General features: G+C 42.7%; 1 protein-coding gene across 2 annotated transcripts; it reads left to right on the plus strand.

The window, feature by feature from the left end:
* Positions 1 to 385: 385 nt before the first annotated feature.
* LOC115208155 (uncharacterized) lies at positions 386 to 15,523 on the plus strand. Of its 2 annotated transcripts, XM_029776003.1 has the most exons (14): positions 386 to 424; positions 7,263 to 7,357; positions 7,963 to 8,032; positions 8,161 to 8,233; positions 8,354 to 8,384; positions 8,455 to 8,595; positions 12,605 to 12,736; positions 12,944 to 13,085; positions 13,350 to 13,396; positions 13,537 to 13,587; positions 13,747 to 13,844; positions 14,376 to 14,498; positions 14,619 to 14,789; positions 15,075 to 15,523. In XM_029776003.1, exons 2-14 carry the CDS (start codon positions 7,346 to 7,348, stop codon positions 15,229 to 15,231), a joined length of 1,248 nt encoding a protein of 415 aa, XP_029631863.1. In that variant the 5' UTR covers positions 386 to 424; positions 7,263 to 7,345; the 3' UTR covers positions 15,232 to 15,523. The 2 variants fall into 2 exon arrangements, with proteins under 2 accessions (XP_029631863.1, XP_029631864.1); XM_029776004.1 differs by lacking the exon at positions 386 to 424 and having other exon boundaries at positions 7,176 to 7,357.
* The last annotated feature ends 1,535 nt before the right edge of the window (positions 15,524 to 17,058 follow it).

The raw sequence follows: 17,058 nt of genomic DNA on the forward strand, positions 1-17,058 counted from the left end.
TCTCAATTCTAACCACAATTTAAAGTCGCTGACATTTGCTGTGTCCCATTTATCAACTGGGATTACTTGCATGGGGCTAGCGGTGTACACCACTTGCCTGGTATTTGTTCTCCCTTAAAAGGGATATTTCATTTGAGTTAGAAGTGAGCATGGCTGACCGTTTTAATTAGTCTGTTAGGAGCAGAATTTTTTCTGTGTGGTTTAGTGGGATTTTAAAATGTTAAGCGAGGGTCAGATAAAAATAACCCCTAGCACAGTAGTCAGTGCAAAACAAATGTCTTAGTATGTGTACAACTATATATAGAGGCAGTCTCCTGTTGACCATCCTGCCTGTCACCTCTCCGCCGTAGGGCACAGAAAGCCGCCATGACACTTAATCAGATTCCTCGGAATAATATTGCAGGAGCCTGAAAGCAGAGTCGGGGTAAGAACTATGAAGGCTTTTGTCATCCTGTCTACCTCTGGCATTCCATGGAGCTCTAAAATGATGTTTGGTTATAGCCCCACCATTGCCGCTCAGCGTCTTGGTGAAATTAGCTGTAGTTTAAATCTATTCAATCCTTTCAGCTCTACAAGTGGCTAAAGGCATTCAAATTGATTCGGATTTGGCTTGTGAAGGCTAAAAAAAAACTTACGGACCACCCTGACTGCAGCTTCAATGGAGCTCTGACATCACAACCAGGGGTGAGCAGAGGGGGGTTGTTGGTCTAGCTTTAGATTCATAGTATCTCACTGTCCTTTTGAAAGTAACCCGCAAAAAATAATTCATAAACCTTTTACAGTTCCATATGTGGTAGAAGGCAATTAGTGAAGTTTACTCTGGCGTTCAAAAAGCGCATATCACGCCAAGACCCTACTGTTTTCTTGTGTAGTTTTAGTTTAGAAAACGATCTCCGCAGAAGCGACAGTTAAAGGGATGGTAAAAACAGCTTGATTGTCGTAACATCAGGCAAACTGGGAAGGAAGCTGTGCTTCATATACAGCCGTTATGTAACATATTTCATTGAGCCTCTCCTTAATTGTCGGCTTCAACACATTACGGAAAGAGTTTAACTGTAGGCTATAGGAAACTCTGGGTACAGGCTGTCTGGATACCGGACATCCTATAAATTGTCAGACGCAAACAGATTATCTTGAGCAGACAACAGTTCGTGAGGGCTTGCCTTGAACAAAACAAACTGTTTGCGATTTCGTTAATACTGGTGAACTGGCGTTTGAATTGTGTGGTTGCAATATAAACAGTCCCTCGTCTCTGGTATAGCCCACAGGCTACATTTTTTCTAGCGCTTTTCAAAGAATCTCAAGGCGCATAAAAAGTAAAACAAACCAATGTAAATAATGGAGACTGAAAGTTTCAGTCGGTTTGGGATGAAGTTGGGGCAGTTTGGGCTGGAAAGGCAGTGTAGTTATAGTAGCGGGGGCATCGATGGGAACGCCAAGCAGAAACAACGACAGTCTGATAAAGCAGGCCCGGAGCTCTTCACCAGCCCACCACACATGTTTCTCTGAATCGTCAGTCACTCCATTGGAGCCGCTTGTCTGGTACTGGTCCTCCGTTGCCAGGAATGTATAAACGCAACAATTTCTAAGATTTTATTGAGTTACACATCATAACTCATGCCTCTTCAGACAACCCTGCAGGTGAAGAAGCCGGATGTGGAGGTCCTGGGCTGCGGTTGTGAGGCCGGCTGGATGTACAGCCAAATTCTCTAAAACGGCTTAGGGTAGAGAAATTAACATTCGGTTCTCTGGCAACAGCTCTGTTGGACATTTCTGCAGTCAGCATGCAAATTGCACACTCCCTCAACTTGAGACAAGGTGCACCTGTGAAATGGTCATGCTGTTTAATCAGCTTCTTGATATGCTACACCTGTCCAGGTGGATGGATTATCTTGGCAAAGGAGAAATGCTCCCTAACACGGATGTAAGCACATTTGTGCACAACATTTGAGAGAAATAAGCTTTTTGTGCGTATGGAACGTTTCTGGGATCTTTGATTTCAGCTCATGAAAAATGGACCAACACTTTACATGTTGTGTTTATATTTTTGTTCAGTATAGCACCCAGCACCCACCGTGATGCCACAGCTTTTCAGCGGCCATCACATTTTGGCAGTGGATCACATAGTATAGTGATCAAACCCTAGAGCAGAGGTGGGCAATTCCAGTCCTCAAGGGCCTGATCAGCCCCAGCTAACACAACTGACTCCAATAGTCACCGAATCACGATCTTCAGTTTAGAATGCAATTTGATTAATCAGCTGTGTTTGCTAGGGATGGAGAAAAAGTGTGACACCAATCTGTCCCTCGAGGACTGGAGTTGCCCACCCCTGCCCTAGAGCAACAAAAAACACTTAAAACATCTACAATAGCCTATTTACAGAGCTCGCTGGCTAGGTAAGCACGGAACTGCTTATATTTTGGCATGCATCATTCAAGACTAAGTTCAAAGTTTGTGCAGCGCAATGGACATTTAATGCACAATGTCTCAGGAAAGACTGTCTGGGTTGGACCGAGGTAAAGCCAGTTTCAAGTTGGATATTCGACAGATATTCGCACTTTCAAACCTCAATAGCTTTCAAACCACTTGAGCCACAGACTCCAAATAAGTGTCATTATGTTGGAAAAATTGCGCACAACATTGCACAGGTCTTATTTTCATGATTTGGACATTAATTCGCTTTCCAAAGCTAATAAACATGTGGAAATGTGAGCAGCATTTTGTATTCCTAGTTGAATTAGTTACTTTTTTTTTTACATTTGAATTTCAATAGCTCATTGGTCATGTGACCTACTTGACTCAAACAAGATCCAGAATGTCCACTGACTACCCTTCTATATTTCACACCCTTTAGTTTGTCCATTTTCATCTCACAAGATTATACATGAATTTTTCAAAATGTTTAATTTCAATAGCTCCTTGGTCATGTGACCTAGTGACTTCAAACAAGGTTCAGAATGTCCACTCAGTGGGCCTACACATTGCACACCCTTTAGAACCTTGTTTGAAGTCATTAGGTCACATGACCAGGGAGCTATTGAAATTAAACATTTTGAAAAATTCATGTATAATCTTGTGAGATGAAAATGGACAAACTAAAGGGTGTGAAATATAGAAGGGTAGTCAGTGGACATACTGAACCTTGTTTGAAGTTATTAGGTCACATGACCAAGGAGCTATTAAAATTTTACATTTGGAAAAATTCATGTAAAAACGTGTGAGATCAAAATGGACTAACTAAAGGGTGTGCAATGTGTAGACCCACTGAGTGGACATTCTGAACCTTGTTTGAGTCCAGTAGGTCATATGACCAATGAGCTATTGAAATAAAAAAATGTAAATAAATAATTTAAAATAGTGTGAGATGTAAATCGACAAAAAATAAATGTGTGCAATGTGTGTATGCCATCGGGTTATGCCATCGGGTTTTAGGAGTAATGGTTAAATAGCTATTGAAATTTGAAAAATGTGATTTGTCACTATGTTGACGGTCCCTAACTGCTGTTGGTGGACGTAAGGAAAACTACAGGCGAATATCCAACCTGAAACTGTCTTTACCTCGGTCTGGGTTGGCAATACTCATTATGGGAAACAGTCGGGCCGCAACCTGGACCAACAGGCAGTGGTAAAACCATTTGCACACAAAAAAAGGAGGACTTAAGGAGACCAGGGGAGTCTCTCAAGTTGGATTTAATTTGATTTAATTAAATGTACCTTGAATATTGCAGCCCATTTGTCCAGGATATTAGTCTGACAAAACCCGCTGAGTTCAACAATAAATAGTGGCTGAATTTATCCTCAAGCCGACTACTTTTTTCCTAATTTTTAGGCTGTTTGATGTGTCACATGATAATAAAACGTGTTTTAAATAGCAGCTAAATACGGTATATAGCTATAGATAGTACACTGAATAATGAAACAATCCCTAGTAAGCTAGTGTTTTGAGGGTGAACTGACTGCATTATTCCGCATTAAGATTGGTTTTACGGCCAACTTTCTGTCCAAGCTGGGAGAGAGCGCGAGGAAGGCTCATGTCATGCAGGTTCAGGTAGCCTATAGAGGACAGTTGTGTATTCTAAAAATTGATAGCTGCATAGTATGCTATTGCGTCGAACATTTATTTTACAATCTGCAATGTTTGAATTTCCAATTTTAATTAGGCCTACTGAACAAGTAATTCCATTATTGCCACCAGCGAGGAGTCTAAAAATGTCAGCATTGCGACACCGTGTATAGCTTCGTGAAATGTTAGGCTTAACAAGAGAAAATGACGATCAAATAGGCCTACCAATAAACATGTTTCAATTAGCATAAGCAAGGCTAAGCCCTGGCACCACAGAAATCGTATCATCGATTAGATATGCATGCAGACATGTCGCAATTTCAGCACCATGGACAGCGATCGTTACTCCGACTTTGCGGGGGTCCAGAGAAACTGCTTATGCCAGTTGTGTACGTGTGTTGTTTTGGGGTTGAGCTTGATCTGTAATCTGTCTTTACCACCAGCCCTTGGAAACCATGAATACTTCCCCATTGGTGTGTGTGTTGGTGTGAGGGAACTCAGCTGGTGGGAATTCAAACAGCTGTCAGGGGAACTTTAAAAAGCCAGGATAGGAAAAAGTGAACAAGGAGGAGGGAGAGAGAACAAGAAAGAAGAGAGAGAGATGGAAAGAGTGTGTGCTCAGCGTCACCAGACCTACATTTGTCTGTGCGCAATAGCTCCTGACAGACATAAAACATCCTTGGACACTCACCATGGCACTACCGTTCTAAAGTTTGCCATGGGCCTGTCACCACACTGGTAAGAAAATCATTCCACTGTCCAGTGTCTGTGTTCTTTTGCACATCTTAATATTTTATTTTTATTGGCCAGTCTGAGATATGGCTTTTTCTTTGCAACTCTGCCTAGAAGACCAGCATCCCGGAGTCGCCTCTTCACTGTTGACGTTGAGACTGGTGTTTTGCGGGTACTATTTAATGAAGCTGCCAATTGAGGACTTGTGAGACGTCTGTTTCTCAAACTAGACACTCTAATGTAATTGTCCTCTTGCTCAGTTGTGCACCGGGGCCTCCCACTCCTCTTTCTATTCTGGTTAGAGCCAGTTTGTGCTGTTCTGTGAAGGAAGTAGTACACAGCATTGTGCGAGATCTTCCGTTTCTTGGCAATTTCTCGCATGGAATAGCCTTCATTTTTCAGAACAAGAATAGATTGATGAGTTTCAGAAGAAAGTGCTTTGTTTCTGGCCATTTTGAGTCTGTAATCGAACCCACAAATGCAGATGCTCCAGATACTCAACTAGTCCGAAGAAGGCCAGTTTTATTGCTTCTTTAATAAGGACAACAGTTTTCAGCTGTGCTAACATGATTGCAAAAGGGTTTTCTAATGATCAATTAGCCTTTTTAAAATGATAAACTTGGATTAGCCAACACAACGTGCCATTGGAACACAGGAGTGATGGTTGCTGATAATGGGCCTCTGTACGCCTATGTAGATATCCCATAGAAAATCTGCCGTTTCCAACAACAACATTAACCATGTCTATACTGTATTTGTGATCAATTTGATGTTATTTTAATGGACAAAAAATGTGCTTTTCTTTCAAAAACAAGGAAATGTCTAAATGACCCCAAACTTTTGAATGGCAGTGTATAGTTTCACAGACATATTGTTGCATTTTTTTCTGGTTTGTGCGAAATCCTTAAGAATAATATAAAACCAGTCTGCACACCACCAAGGTGAATTTGTTTAGTCTTGAATCTTGGTTGACAGTGTTGTATACAATTTTATATTTATATATTTTGAAATGTTATGATCATTTATTTGTGTTTTTCCAAATGTCTGAATAAAAATTACAGTTGGGGGGGGGGGAGCTGAAGGGGGGGTTCGCCCAAGGAGCAATACAAGCTAGAACCGCCACTGCACACGAGCATGCTTTTGTGGCACAGTCAATGGCGCACTGGGCTTCGGGACAGATTGTTGAGTGTTTGAGCCGCACTCTCTGCCCGTTTCATTATATTGGTCAGAAGTGGGACAGGAACTCGCACCCACGACAGTAGGTGTTCTTAGCCGGTGAGCGCGTGCCTGTAATAAAACGATGAAGCATGCGCTAGCGCGAGGACTTGCTCTTTGAAAGGAGGACGTTGGAATGTAATGAAACAGGCAGCGAGTGCGGCTCAAACCCTCAACCTTCTGGCCAGAAGCCCAGCACGCCATCAACTGTGCCACAAAAGCATGCTCATGTGGTAGAGTCGATATCCGCGATTATAAACCAGGGTCGCTACATTATCATTTAAAATGGCTGTGCAACTGTTTTGGCAGTTTAGTAGATTGCATTGAGACATCTAACACTGTTTCAAAATATTGAAAATAAAAAGTATTCAAGTTTTTAAGTCTTTTGAATTATTTTTGACCGCATGGATCTGTGTCTAAATTACAGAATGTCTGCAGGCCCATTGGCTGAATTTCGTCACTACCACAGCGCTCGATAACAAAATATGGATGTTTCCCTTCTTTTGTTATATGCTGCTTTAAAATAATTTAAAAAAAGTTTGAGAGAGCTGAGAACAGTTAGGGGAGAGCATCAGCTTCATAGTGAAACAGTGACTGGTCTATAGAATGAGTGGTTTCAAATGATAAACGACTCTACGCAGGAAGATAGTAAATATGTCGGAGACATCTAAATACAGCGTGGTAACCTCAGGTTTTACAGTATGTAACTGCTGTACCTTCATGTTACTGTCCAGTCCTCTGTTAAACATCTGGAATACTAGCACTCATTTCATTGAGAATCATAGAAGTGTTGATAGTAACACTTGTACATGTTTTCTTTCTGGAGTTTGTTGGTGTAATTGTTAGTATCAGATGTGTGGGTGTTTCCTAAAGCAAGCCAGTTGTTGTTAATCATTGTCCGTTTCCGCTCCTCCTCTGTGTTCAGACACTCCCTAACCCCAGCATATATTTGTTTATAGCTACTGTATATCTCTTTCTCTCTCTGTTCTCCTCCATTGTGCTCCTCTGTGTCCCTGTTTCATACCCTGGTACTGTGCTTTGTCACAGCTTCCAGGGAGACCAGTGAGGCCTCTCATTTCGAATTCAATGTTAAACTGTGACCTGGTTCAGGGTCAGTGTTTAGTATCCCTGTGGACATGGTGAGAATAGAATTGCAGGTGATCCTTTCCTTGAAAAGGGCATGTGTGCCATCTTAATATACTTGATTCTCTTTCTCACTCACTCACTCACTCACTCACTCACTCACTCTCAGCAGTGAGGGAGGTGGGAAGTCGTCTTTTCCGTAGGGTTGGGACTGTACTCGCCCTCCATACCGCTCTGCCCAACACTGGGACCATGAGTGCACAGGTAAGAAGGATAACTTCTCTCTTTATTGAATCATTCTTTCAAGGGGGATTGCAGTTAGAAACTTGATTATCTGTTTTGTTGAATGATATTTCCACGCTATGACATCGAAATAACAGTCTGAAATTGTGGAAATGATGATTATTTTGTGTAAGAGCTATTTGAAGAAAATGCCTGGAATTTCAGCCTGTTTATGTGAGATGGAACTTTTGGCCCACATCATGAAGTCACAATGTGATCTGATTATAATAGACCAATAACTGTTCGTGTGGGTAATGGGGTGGGCTCTTGAGCATCCTATCAGCCAATCAGAGCTGTGTATGTAAATATATTCAAATGTGTTTCCTAACTCCCATAAGATCAGACTGAGCATTTCAAGGGCAAAAGGAGGCTCAGGGAAATAAATTATTAAACATATATTTTGGAGTTATGTTTATTAAATAAACACACACAGTGATCTATTAGACATGCAGGGATGATTTAAAAATAACACTACAAAGACTGCATTGGGGCTTTAACCAGGCAAGTCTATTGAGAACTTGTTCTCATCAATAATAACAGCCTGGCCAAGAGCTTGTTGACTGATTTGTGTGTTGTCCCTCTCCCAGCCCCCTGCTAAGGAGGCCACTCCCTGTGAGTATGCTGGCATACTAGGGGACAGCTCGGAGTCTGACCAAGGTAAGGAATCTGATTGGCTGCCTGAGCTGCATTGTTACCAGCAACAGGACGTGGCTGCTCTTCCATTTTCTCTCTCTGTTGTTCTATGCTAGCAAAGCTGTGAACACCCTGTCCTCTCTTCTCCTCAGAGCCCAGTCCAGAGGACCAGCTGGCTGCCTCCTGGGAGAACCTTCCTATACTGGAAAGACTGGGCCTCGGCATGTCAGTTTATAGTCAGACACACTTTTAACACTTTTTCGATATTCACAACCTCACCATTATCTTCCCCCTTTCTTTCCATTTCCTCAATCCCATCTCTCTCCATTGCTTTCCTGCCCTTAGTGGTACAGAGATGACTGAAGAGGAGGTAGAGGTGAGAATTATTTGTGATTAGTGCACTATTTGTGACATACACACCACACGCACTGTTCTGTCCCCTATAGAGTGCATTTACCCAGCTGGCTCTGGCGTTCCGTTGTGACCGGTACACCCTGGCCCAGAGACTGCAGGCTGAGGAACACGACAGAACCGTGGCCCAGGAGAACCTCAACCTGGAACTGGAGAGTGCCAGAGACACTCTGCAGGTAGGTATGTGCGCATAGCCACGGAAAGTAGTTTGGGGTTGGGGGGTGTTGCACCAACTCACAACTTACAGTAGTGAGTGCATACATTTTCAGACTTTTTCGTATTGGTCCCCCATGGAATCAAACCCACCACCCTAGCTTTGCAAGCGCCACGCTTTACCAACTCAGCCACATCATCACAAACCACTTGATGTCTCCATTTACTCAATTACCGTATTGTCCATTGTTCTTCTTCATGGTGATGTAAAGTCTACAGGTACAAACCTAGATGACCAGCCTATGTACAATACAGTAATGTACATTTACATTAAGTGGTTTGTAAGGATCGTAAATTAATACTACACAAACAGTGGTTGTATTCCATGTTATTTGATCAAGAAAAATATTTAATTTGATGTTTTAGGTCGTTTCCCATAACTTTGCACCTTTTTATGTAAATGTTTGAGGACAAAGTATTGTTCTTTCTGGATTCCATTAGAATGAGGATTGCAGAAAAAGGGACAGGGCAACAACTCTTACTTTTTCTTGCCACTGTAGTTTGAATTGCATGTGAACCCTTTGGAATTACCTGAATAAAATGTGGTCTGACCTTCATCTAGGTCACAACAATAGACAAACATAGTGATCTTAAACTAATAACACACAAATTATTGTATTTTTTAAAATATTGAATACATAATTTAAACATTCATAGTGTAGGTTGGAAAAAGTATGTGAACCCCTAGGCTAATGACTTCTCCAAAAGCTAATTGGAGTCAGGAGTCCGGTACCCTGGAGTCCAATCAATGAGATGAGATTGGAGATGTTGGTTAGAGCTGTCTTATAAAAAACTCACAAAATGTAAGTTTGCTATTCACAAGAAGCATTGCCTGATGTGAACCATGCCTCGAACAAAAGAGATCTCAGATGACCTAAGATTAAGAATTGTTGACTTGCATAAAGCTGGAAAGGGTTACAAAAGTATCTCTAAAAGCCTTGATGTTCATCAACACGGTAAGTCAAATTGTCTATAAATAGAGATAGTTCCGCACTGTTGCTACTCTAGGAGTGGCCGTCCTGCAAAGATGACTGCAAGAGCACAGCGCAGAATGCTCAATGAGGTTAAGATATGTCAGCTAAAGACTTACAGAAATCTCTGGAACATGCTAAAATCTCTGTGGACGAGTCTACGATACGTAAAACACTAAACAAGAATGGTGTTCATGGGAGGACACCATGGAAGAAAACACTGCTGTCCAAAAAAAACATTGCTGCACGTCTGAAGTTTGCAAAAGTGCACCTGGATGTTCCACAGCGCTACTGGCAAAATATTCTGTGGACAGATGAAACTACAGTTGAGTTGTTTGGAAGGAACACACAACACTATCTGTGGAGACAAAAAGGCACAGCACACCAACATCAAAACCTCATCCCAATTGTAAAGTATGATTTGGGGATGCTTTGCTGCCTCAGGGCCTGGACAGCTTGCTATCATCGACGGAAAAGTGAATTCCCAGGTATATCAAGACATTTTGCAGGAGAATGTTTGGCTATCTGTCCGCCAATTGAAGCTCAACAGATGTTGGGTGATGCAACAGGACAACGGCCCAAAACACAGAAGTAAATCAACAACAGAAGAAAATACGCCTTCTGGAATGGCCCAGTCAGAATCCTGACCTTAACCCAATTGAGATGCTGTGGCATGACTTCAAGAGAGCAGTTGACATCCCAAGAATATTGCTGTACTGAAACAGTTTTGTAAAGAGGTGGTCCAAAATTCCTCCTGACCGTTGTGCAGGTCTGATCCGCAACTACAGAAAACATTTGGTTGAGGTTATTGCTGCCAAAGGAGGGTCAACCAGTTATTAAATCCAAGGGTTCACATACTTTTCCCACACTGCAGTGTGAATGTTTACACGGTGTGTTCAACAAAGACGTAATTGTTTGTGTGTTATTAGTTTAAGCAGACTGTGTTTGTCTATTGTTGGGACCTAGATGAAGATCAGATCAAATTTTATGACCAATTTATGCAGAAATCCAGGTATTTCCAAAGGATTCACATACTTTTTCTTGCCAATGTATTGAACGCTGCAAGATACTGTTTTTAATTATACAACTACCTTTTGTGCCAAAGCTGAGATGCTGAAAAAAATGTTGGCCCTCGCTACAGACGTCTATATTGGTCCGCTACTATAGGACTTAAAAATATATACACAACTAGTCAAAAGTTTGGAGACACCTACTCATTCAAGGGTTTTTCTTTATTTTTACTATTTTCTACATTGTAGAATAATATTGACGACATCAAAACTATGAAATAACACATATGGAATCATGTAGTAACCAAAAAAGTGTTAAACAAATCAAAATATATTTAATATTTTAGATTCTTCAAAGTAGCCACCCTTTGCCTTGATGACAGCTTTGCACACTCTTGGCATTCTCTCAACCAGCTTCACCTGGAATGCTTTTCCAACAGTCTTGAAGGAGTTCCCACATATGCTGAGGACGATGCATGCTGCTTTTCCTTCACTCTGCGGTCCAAGTCATCCCAAACCATCTCAATTGGGTTGAGGTCGGGTGATTGTGGAGGCCAGGTCATCTGATGCAGCACTCCATCACTCTCCTTCTTTGTCATATAGCCCTTACACAGCCTGGAGGTGTATTGGGTCATTGTCCTGTTGTCCTGTTGAAAAACAAATGATAGTCCCACTAAGCGCAAACCAGATGGAATGGTGTATCGCTGCAGAATGCTGTGGTAGCCATGCTGGTTAAGTGCGCCTTGAATTCTAAATAAATTACAGACAGTGTCACCAGCAAAGCACTCCCCACACCATCACACCTCCTCCTCCATGCTTCACTGTGGGAATCACACATGTGGAGATCATCCGTTCACCTACTCTGCGTCTCACAAAGACATGGCGGTTGGAACCAAAAATCACAAATTTGGACTCATCAGACCATAGACCGGTGGAAATCTGTCCTAATGTCTATTGCTCGTGTTTCTTGGCCCAAGCAAGTCTCTTCTTGTTATAGGTGTCCTTTAGTAGTGGTTTCTTTGCAGCAATTCAACCATGAAGGTCTGATTCACGCAGTCGCTTCTGAACAATTGATGTTGAGATGTGTCTGAAGCATTTATTTGGGCTGCAATTTCTGAGGCTGGTAACTCTAGTGAACTTATCCTCTGCAGCAGAGGTAACTTTGGGTCTTCCTTTCCTGTGGGGGTCCTCATGAGAGCTAGTTTCATCATAGCGCTTGATGGTTTTCGCGACTGCACTTGAAGAAACTTTAAAAGTTCTTAAAATGTTCCAGATTGATTGACCTTCGTGTCTTAAAGTAATAATGGACTGTCGTTTCTCTTTGCTTATTTGAGCTGTTTTTGCCATAATATGGACTTGGTCTTTTACCAAATAGTGCTTTCTTCTGTATACCATCCCTACCTTGTCACAACACAACTGATTGGCTCAAACGCATTAAGAAGGAAAGAAATTCCACAAATGAACTTTTAACAAGGTGCACCTGTTGATTGAAATGCATTTCAGGTGATTACCTCATGAAGCTGGTTGTTAGAATGTCAAGCGAGTGCAAAGCTGTTGTCAAGGCAAATGATGGCTACTTTGAAGAATCTCAAATATAACACTTTTTTGGTTACTACATGATTCCATATGTGTTATTTGATAGTTTTGATGTCTTCTCTATTATTCTACAATGTAGAAAATAGTAAAAATAAAGAAAACCTTTTGAATGAGTAGGTGTGTCCAAACTTTTGACTGGTACTATATATATTTGTATTCATATTTTTTTTTCTTCCAATTTTTCTGGGGGTGCTGCAGTACCCTAAGCACCCCTATTTCCCGCGTCTATGTATGTGTGCACACGTGTTTGACTTGGCTGCTTGACTCTTGTACAATAGTTGATGGTCTGATAAACGTCTGCTTAAACCTTACCTCTCTCATTCTCCTCTAATCCTCTCTTCCCCTCCTCCTTTTCTCTCCTCTCCTTCCTCCCTCTTTCCCTACTTCTCTCCCAGTCTCTGAGAGGTAGGTGTGTAGACACTGAGCGGTCAGAGATGCTGAGTTGTATCGAGGCCAGTCTAGACACAGTGCTGGACGGCGTGAGTGACATCATCGCTGCTGCTGAGATGCTGGGGGTCGTGCACCAGGTGAGGCAGTGATGTCATCACGACACCAACACTGTCTGGCTCCCTAGGCTTGCTCTTTTGGGGTATAAATCCAGGTTTTGGTTAGTGCTCTGTGAAAAATAACTTTGCATAAAAGTGTTATACAAATAATTGAATTGATTGATTGATTGGTGAAGTGATTGGTTGATTCGTTGCTTGGTTGATTTATCAATGTCTCTGCTGGGTCAGGAAGCGCGTGTTTGTTGTTCTGTGGAAATTATGGAGGTTCATGTGGAACACCTGAAGCGTCGACATGCTGTGGAGAGCGCCGAGCTGCTGGAGACCAGGAAGCAGCTCCACCGCAGCCGGGGAAGGAATCACAGTGACTCAGGCAAGTGCTGCCCCTCTGTGGCACGGAGGAACTATGACACAGGCAACAGATAATTGATTTAGGGGGTTGGGGATTACTTTGTTGTGGACAAGTGAAAGTACATTTAAGCACATTGCACTCTTTTCTGAATCAATCTATTATTTGAACGATTGACTCTTATATGATTATCATAAAAGGGAACAGTTTCATCAAACCGTTCAGTGTAACAAGATAGTTCACGCATGGAAAGGATGTGTTCTGACTGTTGGCTTTCTCTCAGCACAGAGGAAGGAGACGTCAGGAATCGGTTTGTCAGACGAGACTCCCTACAGGTAAGACACTTCACTTCAATGTCCTTTTCTGTCCTGTCTTCTCATTTTCTGCCTTCAAATATCTCCGTTAAATGAATGAAAATATCAGTTTTTGAAACGTTTCTCTTATTTTTCTCTCCTCCTTTCCCCATCTTTCTTAGACCCTCACTCGGCGAAGAGTCAGCGTAACACTGATCCCAACGGGGTCCCAGGTTAGAAACAGTGACACTATAAGACTTACAACCATTGTCGCCCTGTGACCAACTCTTATTCTGTGCTGTCCTCGCTTTTCTCCCTCTCCCTCTCCCATCCAACTCCTCCTCTCATCTCCACTCCCCCCCCCCCCCCCCCCCTCGTTTTCCCTTCCTTAGCTCAGCGACCTAGATACCAGGTTCCAGGAGGGTTGCAGGGCCGGTGCTGACACTGACAGCCAGGGGCCAGAAGCAGGCAGTGTGAACCAAGCCAGCAGGTACAGTGAAACCTGCCCTGTCATGACCGTCATCTGCACAGTCGGTCGTCGCTAGATGGCCATGCTAGTCACTAGTCAAAGTGGAGGCGAGCCTTGGCTGTCATAAGCATGTGCACCGCACAGGCTTAGACGCAAGTGCACGGACTGCAGTATAAACCCATGATGACTAACTGCTGATAACTCATAACTGCTGCAGAGAACACATTGCGTGTGCATGGTGTCTGCTGATCTTGTGGATTGTCAATGTTCTGCGCCTTGTTGACCTTGTTGAACTATGTTGACCTCTGCAATGGCAGCATTGTTTCTTGTGTATTACATTCCGTTACCTTGTGAGGACTTTAGTCTTCTAAAACACAAAGTAAATGTGGATCTTGTTGACCTTGTTGAACTATGTTGACCTCTGCAACGGCAGCATTGTTTCTTGTGTATTACATTCCGTTACCTTGTGAGGACTTTAGTCTTCTAAATCACAAAGTAAATGTGGATCGAAATGATGGAAGTGCAAATGTAACTGTTTCCCTCCATTTAAAGGCCCTCTGAGATGATGTCCCCCCTGGCAATCCCATCCCCCCACTCCACCCTCCTCATTAGACAGAGCTCAACACAGAGCTCCCAGAGCCTGGAGGACGAGAGCGAGAGAGCCCCTCACACCAGGTAGCCCCTACCTCATCAACTGCTTCACCATTGTCTCACTGAGATTGGAGTAAGGACCGGAGCGAGGGTCAGGTGTGGCTGATGCAGGGCTTTGTGGCTGCCTGTGTCTGTGTGTGTCAGTTCCCTGCAGATGACGCTACGTCACAGGCGGAGGTCTGCCGTCCTGGAGGGTGAGGCCGAAGCCCAGGGGTCAGGGGTGGAGTCAGCAACGGGGTCAAGAGCAGGGTCAATAGCTGGCACAGCCGAGCCCAGTGAGCTCTCTATGGCCGAATCAGTCTTCACCTCAGAGCCGTGAGTATTAAGATGACTTAACGTTACTAAGTTGCTATTAAATCGCACTAAAATGTACTAAGATTACCTACAACTCGAGCAACATATTAGTAATCTGATATAGCAGATGGTTGTCATTATCTAGCCATGCTAGAAAGTGTGTACATTGAAGGCAATAGGGACACAGCCAGCGATGCCCTGTAAACAAACATGCAACTGTGGGATAATGATGAGGTAGACATAAATCTGGCCATGGCATGTACATTTGCTGAGGTCATGATTTGAATCTGCTCCTTTTTTCTCCAGGCTAGAGGTTCTGTCAGAGCAGAATCTCCTAGCATCCTGGCTGTCTTACTGTCGCTGGGTCCTGGTGGTACTGCTCCTCCTGGCTCTCTCTTTCTTCATCTTGCTGCGGTTCCTACTCTGGGGCCTGAGGGTTCCTCACCACAGCCCTAGCTTCTGACATCTCACTTCTGCAGCACTGTCTCAGCTCTACACCAAAGAGCTCTGGGTTCCACGGTCTGGGTTCTAAGATATGACTTCCGTACCACTGTTCTGAGCTTCCCATCGCTTCTATGGACTGGGCCCACACTACCTGCGATAATATGTTGAACAAATTGCTTGCGCTCTACCTGTAATATGATGGATGTAATATGTTCTATGATATCTGTGCATATTGTTTGTGTTTTCAGCTGTGCATGACAAATTACATGAAATGAACAAAATAGACTTTTGTACCTGTGTTTAGATCAAAATCAAATTGTATTCGTCACATGCTTTGTAAACAGCAGGTGTGGACTTACAGTGAAATGCTTACTTACAGGTCCTTACCCCAACATTGCAGAGAGAAAGGAAATAGAGATATAATAGAGAAGTCAAACAGGTAATAATAGATACAATAGATACAATAACTTGGCTATATACAAGGGTACCAGTACCGAGTCGATGTGCAGGTGTACAAGGTCATTGATGTAATATGTACAGTTGAAGTCAGAAGTTTACATACACTTAGGTTGGAGTCATTAAAACTCGTTTTTCAACCACTCCACAAAAGTCTTGTTAACAAACTATAATTTTGGCAAGTCAGTTAGGACATCTACTTTGTGCATGACACAAGTCATTTTTCCAACAATTGTTTACAGGCAGATTATTTCACTTATAATTCACTGTATCACAATTCCAGTGGGTCAGAAGTTTACATACACTAAGTTGACTGTGCCTTTAAACAGCTTGGAAAATTCCAGAAAATTATTTCATGGCTTTAAAAGCTTCTGATAGGCTAATTGACATAATTCGAGTCAATTGGAGGTGTACCTGTGGATGTATTTCAAGGCCTACCTTCAAAATCAGTGCCTCTTTGCTTGACATCATGGAAAAATCAAAAGAAACCAGCCAAGACCTCAGAAAAAAAATTCTGGTTCATCCTTGGGAGCAATTTCCAAATGCCTGAAGGTACCATGTTCATCTGTACAAACAATAGTACGCAAGTATAAACACCATGGGACCACGCAGCCGTCACACTGCTCAGGAAGGACACGCGTTCTGTCTGCTAGAGATGAACGTACTTTGGTGTGAAAAGTGCAAATCAATCCCAGAACAACAGCAAAGGATCTTGTGAAGATGCTAGAGAAAACAGGTACAAAAGTATCTATATCCACAGTAAAACGAGTCCTATATCGACATAACCTGAAAAGCCGCTCAACAAGGAAGAAGCCACTGCTCCAAATCCGCCATTAAAAAGCCAGACTACGGTTTGCAACTGCACAAGGGGACAAAGATTGTACTTTTTGGAGAAAAAGTCTGATGTCTGATGAAACAAAAATAGAACTGTTTGGCCATAGTGACTATCGTTATGTTTGGAGGAAAAAGGGGGAGGCTTGCAAGCCGAAGAACACCATCCCAACCGTGAAGCACGGGGGTGGCAGCATCATGTTGTGGGGGTGCGTTGCTGCAGGAGGGACTGGTGCACTTCACATAATAGATGGCATCATGAGGTAGGAAAATTATGTGGATATATTAAAGCAACATCTCAAGACATCAGTTAGGAAGTTAAAACTTGTTCGCAAATGGGTCTTCCAAATGGACAATGACCCCAAGCATATTTCCAAAGTTGTGGCAAAATGGCTTAAAGACAACAAAGTCAAGGTATTGGAGTGACCATCACAAAGCCCTGACAATCCCATAGAAAATGTGTGGGCAGAACTGAATAAGCTTGTGTGAGCAATGAGGCCTACAAACCTGACTCAGTTACACCAGCTCTGTCAGGAGGAATGGGCCAAAATTCACCCAA

Source organism: Salmo trutta, chromosome 14 (assembly GCF_901001165.1).
Source record: "Salmo trutta chromosome 14, fSalTru1.1, whole genome shotgun sequence".
Classification (NCBI taxonomy): Eukaryota; Metazoa; Chordata; class Actinopteri; order Salmoniformes; family Salmonidae; genus Salmo; species Salmo trutta.

Bases quoted from the DNA above. Each gene is read 5' to 3' on its own strand.
- LOC115208155 (XM_029776003.1), top strand. The intron at 13,086-13,349 runs GCAAGTGCTGCC...CTCTCAGCACAG, and splicing joins AAGGAATCACAGTGACTCAG to AGGAAGGAGACGTCAGGAAT. The intron at 13,845-14,375 runs GTACAGTGAAAC...CTCCATTTAAAG, and splicing joins AGTGTGAACCAAGCCAGCAG to GCCCTCTGAGATGATGTCCC.